Source organism: Pelobates fuscus, chromosome 2 (genome assembly GCF_036172605.1).
Source record: "Pelobates fuscus isolate aPelFus1 chromosome 2, aPelFus1.pri, whole genome shotgun sequence".
Taxonomy (NCBI): Eukaryota; Metazoa; Chordata; class Amphibia; order Anura; family Pelobatidae; genus Pelobates; species Pelobates fuscus.
The window spans coordinates 365,477,177-365,488,667 of record NC_086318.1 but is presented as its reverse complement, the minus strand read 5'-3'; the positions used below and the strand labels follow the sequence as shown (position 1 = coordinate 365,488,667).

The 11,491-nt window shown below is 37.9% G+C and overlaps 1 protein-coding gene across 1 annotated transcript; it reads left to right on the top strand.

The window, feature by feature from the left end:
- Positions 1 to 426: 426 nt before the first annotated feature.
- LOC134586348 (protein kinase C theta type-like) lies at positions 427 to 11,024 on the top strand. The gene is made up of 8 exons (XM_063441819.1): positions 427 to 714; positions 4,010 to 4,180; positions 5,748 to 5,839; positions 8,054 to 8,116; positions 8,584 to 8,719; positions 9,206 to 9,382; positions 10,005 to 10,133; positions 10,893 to 11,024. Exons 1-8 carry the CDS (start codon positions 427 to 429, stop codon positions 11,022 to 11,024), a joined length of 1,188 nt encoding a protein of 395 aa, XP_063297889.1.
- Positions 11,025 to 11,491: the final 467 nt, after the last annotated feature.

Sequence of the window (11,491 nt, the reverse complement as noted above, 5' to 3'; positions counted from 1 at the left end):
ACCTGGTGCAGTAACAAGGCCTAGTGTGCCGCACTCAGACACCGAGTAAGAAAATGGACATGTAGATCTCTACTGAGGTGGCCATATTTACTGCCAGCTCTGCACAAATGGCATAGATGAGAAGCTAAACACTAAACCTAAAATATATTTGAAATTATACATTTACAAAGAGTTTTAAGAAATATGAATTATTTATTATGAAAGATGAATAAAAAATAAAAATAATAATCATTGGGATTTAAAAATAAACAAAAAAAACAACACAATGCAGTTTCTGACCAATCAGAGCACTTTAGAACTCATGACATAGAACTTGGCTCATGCACCTGCCACTTCACTTCAAACCTTTTGAGAGCGATTTTGATTGGTGACAGTTGGCAAAAATTTTATTCGACAATTCGTGGATTAAAACCATCAAACTCAAACATGGATGGTAAGAAGACGAAGAAGAGGACCGCTGAAGACGTAGAGAGCAGAGGAAGAACACAACAAAAAGAAGACAACAAGGACAGTGACATCAGGAAAGAGCTACAGGTGAAGAAAAGGAAGAAAGAAGAACCTAAAGATGAAGAAGGAAAACAACGCGCGAGTGAAGAGGAAATTAATGGAGAAATCAGCAACTCTCCAGAAGATCCAGGTCCATCTTTGGATTCATCTCTTTCGCTGGAGAGATTTACATTCCACCGACTGCTTGGCAAGGGTGGCTACGGAAAGGTACGCAATTTGTGAAATATCCATTCACACAGCAGATATGTTTTTTACAAAAGAAACTGAATTTTTAGGGGTGATGTAACACATTATTGATTAATATAATTCTCAATAATTGGTTATAGGATGTACACCCTTATCAAATCATTTAAAGATTTATATTCAAAAGCTTAAACATGTGATTTGTCTCTGATTGTGGTCACTTAGTTTCATCTATTGCTGGTTTTAACTTGAAAATACATTAATATATTCTGTTTGCTCCCCTGTAAGATTGAACTTTATGTCAATTTATTTTAGCATCAATTAGAAAATTTATTGAAAAATTAGATTCAGAGATAGGTTATAAAACCTATTCTGTTGTTTAGATAGGGTTAGGTGAGTAATACGGGCATAACCCTGTGTAACGTTACAAATTAGACTAGCACTGGTATAATTAAGACCAGACCTGCCCCCCTTTCTTTCATTTATTGTTTGTTTTTTGTTACACATTTTTATTTTAGCACATGTTTTCATCCATTATTACTTGGTATAAATCCTTTAACCATTTTTGTAATAAAATTGTATTTAAAATATCTTCTATTTAAGAATGATTTTTTTTAATCGGTTGTAATCTCAGTGAAACCTGCCTCCCCCCACTTTTCAAGTGGGAGGTCCCACCTTCCCATTTTCTCTCTACTTTTATTTTAAGATTAGTTCTATGGGCAGTGCACAGTATTAAAAACCAAACAAGGTTATTATTATTATTATTATTATTATTATTATTGGCCAACTAATTCTGCATCGCTTTACAATATTATGAAAGGGGGGGAAATGTACAATAAATGAGACAATTACACAGTAACACAGGAACAATAGGAAGATGAGGGTTAATTCCCTAAACAGTATGTAATGGGAAGAATTATAAAAATTAGCTTAAAGTAGGCCTTCACCCATTTTAACCCAAATAATATTGCCTTCTCAATTGACATCAACATACTCTTTGGTGAATAAATTCCATATTCCATATTTCTTACATGTTCTTCTGTTGGATATTTAATTGTCATTTAGTTAGTAGTACTGGAAATTGATAGTGTTTGTTGTGATTTTTCACTGTAATTATGGCCAGTTTAATCCACTCCAACTGTCACTACAATTGCTACCTGGTCACATGACCTGATAGGAATGATGGACATTCTCAAAGATATAGTAGGATAGCGAGAGAGATACATTTCTACTAAATGTCAATGGAAACTGTTTTATGGATTGAATAAATAGAAGTGCAATAGAGGATATTTTCACATTTTGAAGATTTAATAAAGCTTTATAGAGTATACTTCCTTACATACTACAATACACAGGAAGTTACTGTGTTAATTATGTGATTGTACAATGGGTCACCCAGCTAATACTGTATCATTTGTAACATTTGGGTCTCTGTTAAGAACCAATGCACTGGATTCTCTTTTTGTTTGTGCTATTGTTTGTATTTTTGCTGTGTATTTTCTAAAGCTGATGTGCGCTACTATAATAAAAATATTCTGTTCAATTACAGCAATGCTCTCCGTGTGTGTAAAAAAAAAAAAAAATATATATATATATATATATATATATATATAGCCGAAAAAGGAGACAGGAGCACTCACTTGGATTTTCAAAAAATGTATTTCAATAAATCACCTCCACATCTGTGGAGGTGATTTATTGAAATACATTTTTTGAAAATCCGAATGAGTGCTCCTGTCTCCTTTTTCGTCTATTTATTGCTGAGAAGCACCCGGGTCAAGTTGTATTGTGAATATTGGAGGTTGAGTGCCAGAGTTTGGACATTTTTTGTATATATATATATACACATATACACTCAAAGTAGTGCACTCACTGGTCTTCTTAATTTGCAAACTGTATTCACCAATGTTCAGTAACTTTACCATACCATCAAAGTTTCGGTCCTCATCCGGACTAGGACTGAAACGTTGATGGTACTGTAAAGTTACTGAACATTGGTGTTGTGGACAAAAATATTAACCCAATTTATGTTAGTAAAATGCCTATTTACTCAGCATAACTACAATCAGCATTATTCAACTTTATATGTGATTTACCTAAAATGGCCGCTAGGGAGTTTCCCCTTGACATCGACTAACACCCTTATTAACAAGATGGCGCTGGAATCTGGGGGAGACCTCCAATTATTGATGTATTATTGATACTATTGATGCTGCGCAATAGAAGCTGCCGCCTGCCTCGTGGGGGGGCCCAAAGGTAGCCAGCCGGCCAGCTCTTGGGCCCCCCAGAACATAAGGCAGTGCCGCCCAAGGCTAATGCCTTGTTAGCCTCGCGGTGAATACACTGCTGGGCACCCTAGCAGTGATCTATGGTAGCATGCCCACAGAGAGGGCTCTCTGCTATAAATTATAAGTGGTGCCAATGGTTTAGAAATACCATTAGAATGCTAAACACTGTGAATGAATATGCTTTTATCACAATCTATCTGATACATTAGCTTCAATCAGCCATATCTGGTACAGACTTCAGTATATAAACAGGGCAGGGATTGGATTTGTGCACAGCTACTCTGTTGTGTTTTTGATCAAGTTAGGTGTAATGAGATCATAGGGCATATTAAAGATAGTTTAAAGGAGAAAGGCTAAAAAACAAAATAATAATGTATTTTACAAGATATGTCTGTAATATAATAACGACACCGTAGGTTTCTTAAAGGGAAACTATAGTGCCAGGAAATCAAAGTTGTTTTCCTGGCACCATAGCTTCCCCCTGCCTCACAGCCCTCACCCCCGTGCTGCAGAAGGAGTTAAAGCCCTGTCGGCGCTGGTTTGGGTTTGCCTCTGCTCCTCCCCTGCTGACGTCATCCGGCAGGGAAGACCTAATGCGTATGCACGGCAATGGCCATGCTTGCATTAGTATTTCTACCATAGGGGGTTTAACATGACACTGGATGTCCTCATGCATAGCGTGTGGGCGTCCAGCGTCAGTTAGGCGACCAAATGTCACCTAAAAACCCTCTAGTGGCTGTTTGGTAGAAAATCACTAGAGTTGGAGTTTACCCTCAAAGGTAATTTTCGTAGTTTATTAAAGACTGCTATAATTAACTTTGCAGGGTCAAGGAGCCTGGAACTATGCACCCAAATCACTTCAATGAGCCGAACTGGTCAGGGTGCCTATAGTGTCCTTTAAGGTAAATATAGCTTGCTACATTTAAAACATTTGTGTCAGTTTTCCTTTAAATACATCATGCTAATAGATATGTTATCACACAAGGATTGACACAAAATTCTGAAAGCCTTTTTATTTATGTGTCATTCAGGTCTTCCTGGCATCGGATAAAACAACGAAGAAGGTGGTGGCTTTGAAAATAGTGAGAAAGAAAGACCTTCTCACTGAAGCCTCCGAGAGGACACTCACTGAACGTCGAGTGCTGGAGATGGCAGCCGGAAGTCCTTACCTAACCAAAGCCTATGGAGCGTTTCAGATCCCGGTAATTCCTTAATGGTCATAAATCAACTTTCCATAAACAAACCAACCAGCAATATATCTGCAGATATTTGCTTTAAATTTTCTGTGGCAAATTAGTTTCTAACCAATATATACAAAAGAAAAAAAGTTACTTGTGCACTGTGCCTACTATAAACTCACCTGCCACGTTAAGGCAAACCTCTTAGGTGAATAATCCTAATTCACCTTCCTGTCTTCAGCTAACAGGTAAAAATCTCTAATGAGATAAAGAAGGGTATTTTTGAGTGATACTAAAAAGTCTCCAGTTATTTAAATGTCCACAGGTATTTGGGATAATGAGCAAGTAACTCTTTTGCTTTGTTTAATATTGTATGTATTGGGGCTGATGTGTACAATAGTCACTGCTGCTGCAAGGAGTAGTGGGCGTTTGAGCACAGGACTTGATTTTGTATAGTTTCTAACCCATACCTAGCTCGTTCACTAACTCCATCCAGATTAAGAAAGATTAGCAACTCATAATTAGAAAGAGTAATTTTTGCATTATCCATTAGGCTACATATTGAATGCTCAAATTTGTACTTATTTTGTGTTCTTTGCATATTTCACATGGCTATATTTTAAACATTTCTTTCAAAGTTTGCAATATTAATTGTGTTTGTGCTATGTATTTTGTTAACTTGATGTGAATAGCAGTTACAGTACTAGAGAGATGCTCAGTCCCTTAAGCACTAAAAGTGCTGAACTCTCAAGTGCAGTGTCAGAGGGATTGCTAGATTCCTGGCACCAGTGACACTAGAAATAAAGTGGCAAAGGAATGTTCCATCTCTCAGGAACAAAGAGAATCAGCACACTCAACTCTAGGAGTCGTTGCAGAGGGTTCTCAGGTCAGTTTCAATGCAGAGGATCATGTTTGTGCTGGCAAGAACAAAAATTATGTTTCAATGCGCCAATCTCAACTTGATGCCAAAACGCTATAATTTTGTATTTGCCAACATTCCGAACTCTTGCACTTTGTTTGAAGTTTCGATATTTCAAAACTTAGGTGAAGAATTGAATTTCCGATATTTCAAGGCTAACAGGAAGCAAACAATTATTGCGAATTTGCCTATTCAGGAGTGATCAGTGGTATCACCAAATTTACTCTTAGAAAACATCTAGTGTCAGTTTTGGGTTACATTCTGATTTATCTGTTGTTATTTTTTTTTTTTTTTAAATATATATATATTCCAATCTTAATAGGTTTTAAGGATTATAAATCAAGGCATTCATGTTTCCGCATGTTTTTTTTTTCTTCTCAAATTGGCATAAACACAGTGATCAAAGGCACTCCATTACAGTTGGTTCCTTAACCCCTTAAGGACCAAACTTCTGGAATAAAATGGAATCATGACATGTCACACATGTCATGTGTCCTTAAGGGGTTAAACAGACCATCGTTTTTTTTTGTTTTTTTTCACAGCTCTAGGATTTAGATTGCCATAGAAAAAATAATTGCAAAGTACGAGAAATTATGTTTTAACAAGTTTTCTTTTTGATGTTTAAGTGTTTGTGTTGTGAAGTATATCCCATTTTATTTTATTGTCAACCAGACCCATCTATGCTACGTGTTGGAGTATCTGCATGGTGGTGATCTTGACAGCTTCCTGAAAAGAAACCTCAGACTGGAACCTTGCATTGCAATGTAAGTCTTAAAAGACGATGATTAAAATGGAGACCGGACGATGAGAGGGGAAATATGAGTCAGAGCAATGAGAAGATTTAACAGGAAGAAATATGACAAGGGCTGAGGAAAGAGTCACATTTAAAGATTTTTTTTTGGAAAAGAGGGTCGGTAAAGGAACCCTGAAGTTTCAAATAAAATACTAATAGTTTTAATAATGACCAAATCACCCAACATAAACATTCACAGATTAAAAATATCATTAAAGTTTATGGAACAATGTTAAATAATGTTTTTCTATTAAAAGAACAGAAGTACAATTCTCAACATCGAGCCACTGTATATATTGACAGGAGGATTGGAAAGGAATTAATTTGGGTGGGAGTGAAAGGAGACAGTTATCAATAAACAATATACAGCTGCCCACCACCACGTTTTCTACTATTAGCATTGTTTGGTAGACACTGGTGAATGCCATAGATAAAGAATTTAGAAAAATTAGGAACATCAGTGAGTCTGAAACATATATACATACAATAAATATACACTGAATATAAATATTCTACAAAATGCTAACTCAGTATGAACCCATGTTGTGTGATGATGTAGAAATGTGTGGGCACATACACCTAGTGTTGCTAAGAAACAAGCATACAATGTAAAACAAAGAGTGTCGGGGTATAAAAACAATGACATATAAACAAGGAGGAAAGGGTAGAAAGAGTGAAGGCTTGTTACTAAAGTATCTCAGCTAAAGCATATCCAATCGATCATCAAATGTGTCCAAATGAGTCCAATCGATCATCAAATGTAGAAGCCGAGAATCGATAAATAGGAGGAGATGCAGGAGATAGAGGACTGTGGCTGCGTGTGACTGAAGTGTCTAAGGGTAAACAGTGAAATCACAGTGTGTGTGTCAGGGCTCCGCGGGCAGCGGTGAGGGGAGGCTGCAATCCTCTCGCAGCACTCACCCTCGGTCCGTCGCCGCCCGGGTCCCCTCTCCCCTTACCGATAAGCGAGCGGCGTCCTCTCCTCTTGACACGCCGCTCGCGTCCTCCTCTCCTCCTCCCAGCGGCAGCATGTCTAACGCTGCACGCTGGGAGCCGGCACTATTATCTAAGCGCCGGGGTCACTCACGTGACCCGGCGTTAAAGCTACAGTGCAACAAACACAGTGGGGGGTATAGATATCCCCCACGTGTGTTTGTTAATACCGATTGGTGGTTAGCCAATCAGGATTCAGGCTAGGATTTAAATACTTACCTTTCCTGTCTATCTGTGCCCTGTTGTGGTCTTTGCTTTATAGTATTGATTCTGAACGTGTGCTTTCTGGTTACGTACTCTCTGGCTTGTTATACTGACTTTGTGACTTTCTCCTACCCTTTGACCTCGGCTTGTTTCTCGTTATTCTGTTTTCTGGTTCCCCTTACTCGGCTTGTCTCCTGACTATTCTGTGTGTGCTTAGCCCGGCCACTCTAAGGACCGGTACTGCACACTTTCTGTCTGTGTGTCTGTGTGTGTGTTAGCGTGTTGGGTTCCCCAGTATCGTGACAGTGTGCTGCATGCAACCAGTGATCAACATGTGAAATTAGAGCAAGTATGCCGGTGTGTGAGTTCATACAGTGATAGACAGTTGAGAGTGAGAAAGACAAGCTGGTGAAGAAAAAAAAACTGTAATTAGAGGCAGATCAAAGATATAGATATACCGAGGAGCTCAAAATAGACAAAAACCTACTGCAACTGGTGTTAAATAGACTCATAACATATAATACCGATTTTACACATAACACTAGGCAACAATATGAACAACAGATAAGCACAATAAATTTTGCATACAACCGAACATGTAAGAGCTATGTAAATGGATGGAAAATTGCTACAATTAGAAATATAAAGGAAGCTAGTCAATAAAAGGGATAAGAAGATGCCTGCTATGTATGGTATAGATGTCCTAACAAGGTATACACGTGTTATACAGAGAAATGTGATGGAAGTTTGCAATAGAAACATATTTGATAATAAAAAGTATTCACACCAGTAATACTAGAAAAAGTATATGTGACAGTAAGAAAAGTGAATAATGTAGGCAGGAGAGAGCTATGATTTTATATATATATTTAAATTATTACAGTGGATTTTCCCTAGGTCAGCTCATTTAGGAAGATCTCATTTTAAGAAGTAAGTTCATTTTATATTAAATACTTTGTTGATTAATATTTGAATTCTTGTTTATTAGATTCCTCGCTGCGGAGATTGCGTGTGGACTCCAATATCTCCACCAACACGACATTGTGCATCGGTAAACACATCTTCGTTAAGCGATATATTTATAAGCTTGCTCTCTCTACACTGTGCTGTCCTTTTTTTATCCATATTGTTTAGCTACATTTTTACCTTTCTTTTTACTTACGTTTGAGAAAAACATGTACTCGTGTTGGGCAGAGCAGAAAAAAGGAAGGGCAGGATAAGAAAGAAAGAAAGAAGAAGAATGGTCATTTCTAGTCCACCTGATTAAGAGAAATGTAGAAAACTGCATTAATTACAACTTAATTACAAAATCCTTTTTTAAATTGTCTCCTAAATTCAGGTATAAGCAGCCTGTTTCATTTATCTGTGAATTGATGGGGCATTATTTAATTGATTGGCTATAGCTCATAAATAGATTTGTACATACTTCCAGTATTTTACTATTAGTAAGCCATGTAAACGACCTGTTTATGACAGATCTTCAATAAACTATAAATCTTATGATATTTCTCTCTACAGAGACATAAAGCCAAGGAACATAATGCTGGATGAAGTGGGTCACATCAGGATAGGCGACTTTGGACTGGCGCTGGAGATGCATGGCAAGAGGAAAGCAAAGGGTTACGCAGGCACTGTAGATTATATGGCTCCAGAGGTAGGATTGACCATGGCTACTGTTTGGGTTTGAGGCTACATGAATTGATCATATTACACCTCACCAAGAGCAACAATCACTCTGTAGCTAAACAGATCTTTATAGCTATGAAGATGAAGAACTAGAATTCAACATTTCTATCAATGCTCATGTTATTCTCCTTTGTAATAAGGTATTATGGTTGATATTATAATAAGCATGGGTTAACATCTTTATTTATTATGGCTGATGGCAACAGTGCTTGGCTAGGTCCTGCAAACTTTAAAGACAATTCTTTAAAATTGAAAAACACCTTCAGTGATTGTCTATACTGTCCCAACCAGTCATATTGCTCCGAATCATTGCACATTTGTAGTGAAATATATATATTTTTATAAGTTGCCTATTTTAATAGGCAGACGATGAGCACAGCATTATATTTGACAGTAATACCTTCTTTCCTGTAAGGAAACACTTGACTAATCATTTCTGAAATTATGTTGGCAGATGCGAAAAGGAAGAAAATATAATGCTGCAGTAGATTGGTGGGCCTATGGTCTAATCCTTCATAAACTGGCCAAGAGAGCATTTCCAAAAAATCCAAATGCTGCCCAAACAATGCTTCATGACACCACAGACCACCCTGAGTGTCAAAGAAAACAGGTCAAAGATCTCGTGAAAAAGGTGTGTATGATCCGGCAGTCTAGATTAATGTCCTGAAAAAGATAACAATTCTATGAAAAACTTACTCTTTGCACAGCTAAAAAAAGAGAACATATAATTATAGAAAACTATTAACAAAGAGTGACACGGAATGGCCATAAATGACAATGGTGTCTATATATGGTAATATCGAAAAAAAAGATAAAAGATATATTAATTCAGTCAAATGCTTATAGCTCATACCAGCAGTCCATAGCTGGGAAGATTCCTTATAGTCATATAAGACAGGATAATATTTAAGGAGGGGATTTCAGGAAATGAAATATATACACAACTAAACAATCAAGAACACAGTGATAAAATGACTAAAACTAGAGAGAATCGGGAACTGATGCTGGGTTAGGTAGTGTCTCCTATTGAGAGCAGGAGAACCTTAAACACTGCATTCAACATATGAAGTCGAGTGGAGATAAAAGCGAGTGTACTAGTAATAATCTTGCACCTTTGATTCTTAGAATGTCCCTTTAACCTTGTGATACTGCATACAGATTTACAGATATCTATATTGTGTTTGCATGTGTTTTAGTAAATGAACAAAGGCAGTGGCAGTTTTATTGTTGACATTCTACTCTTCCATTTGCAGCTCCTGTGCAAAAATCCATCTCAGCGCTTGGGGGCAGCTAGCAGCATCCGATTCCATCCTTTGTTCCAGTCCATTGACTGGGATAAACTGGAGGCTGGCAGGCTAGATCCCCCCTTTGTGCTAAGAACAGTAAGTATACGGAAACTTCAAACAGAGACCAGAAAAATCAATGTAACAAAATGAGTGACTAGTTTATGAAAATATAAGAGGGACGATCAAAGGGCTAATATGGTGTGACCGTGGATTACTGGTTGTGATTGGGACTATGTATATCTGAGTATTATGGGGTAATTGGAAACAATATCTAAACTTGGCAGCACTGCAAGCTCTAAAGTGTCCACTCCAGCCATATCCATACACCGCTGTCCTTAACCAAACAGCTGTGCCTGTCCCTTTGTACCCAACTATCTTGAAAAACCTCATAGGAAAGCACGGTGTGGAAGGCCTAATGCTGGGGTGGGGCTCACTGTTAATCCACATTAGGTTTCCAGATCACACTGAGGTCGAAGAAAGAGGAGCCCGATCCAGCACCCAGGGACCCTAGCGCTGGAATCAGGTAAGTGGTCATGGCCTGGGTGCAGTGGAAGCATAGGGAGACTGTAGTGTTAGGAAAACAGTTTTGCATTCCTAACACTATAGTGTTTCTTGAAGCAATCTAGCCTTTAATTCTTCCTTTTGTTCATTGGCACTATGGCTAGAACACTGTGATAATAGGAAAATTACACCAGTTTATCCATATAGCTTTTGGCATTCTGCAATCTCACTCCGCCATCTTTTACATCCATACTGGTGTTCTTATACTGCTTTCTAGGAATGGTAACTCTTATTGGATGTGTTGTTGTACAATGTGTAAATACTACAGTAACTTCTTATGTCTTCTCTTTATAGCCACCACTGGAGAGCTTAATATCACGAGTAATACAGGAGACCCTAACATCTCGATACGAAGCATTTACTCCATCTATTCCACCAGAGCAGCGGCAGTTGTTTCTTGGATTTTCTTTTAACACCCTCTCCTAGCCTACTGCAGCATTGTGAATTTTCTTCAACATCTCTTTCCCTGACAACGAGGGACCATGAAGAAAAGGTAAAGTTACGGCGTTACGTTGTCTCCTGGGCTGTGGGTAGAGAGCTCCAAGCTGAAAGGGATGAGGGTAGACCTGCCCAGCGTTTTAGTTGTACTCCAGTCACCTTTCGTTTACCTAGAAAGCGATAGTGCTGTAACATCAATATCACAGTCAGTGTTTACTTTCTTTTAAACTATGATTTGTGCAGTCAGTGAAGTAACTGGCTGTGTCAGTGAGATTTGGATTTTGTTTGTCTATACAGGCAGTGGGGTAACTGCTCTGTCAGTGTTTTTCTTTTCTTTTCTTTTAACTATACAGGCAGTGATGTAACTGCCCTGTCAGTATTAGGTTTTATTTTTTGCACAGGCAGTGAATTAACTGGTTGTGTCATTTTTTTTCATTCACAATCAGCAGTGAAGT

Coding starts and splice junctions, on each gene's coding strand:
- LOC134586348 (XM_063441819.1), top strand. CDS start 427: ATGGATGGTAAGAAGACGAAGAAGAGGACCGCTGAAGACGTAGAGAGC. Junction 5,840..8,053: donor CTGGAACCTTGCATTGCAAT/GTAAGTCTTAAA, acceptor CTTGTTTATTAG/ATTCCTCGCTGCGGAGATTG. Junction 10,134..10,892: donor CCCCCTTTGTGCTAAGAACA/GTAAGTATACGG, acceptor TTCTCTTTATAG/CCACCACTGGAGAGCTTAAT.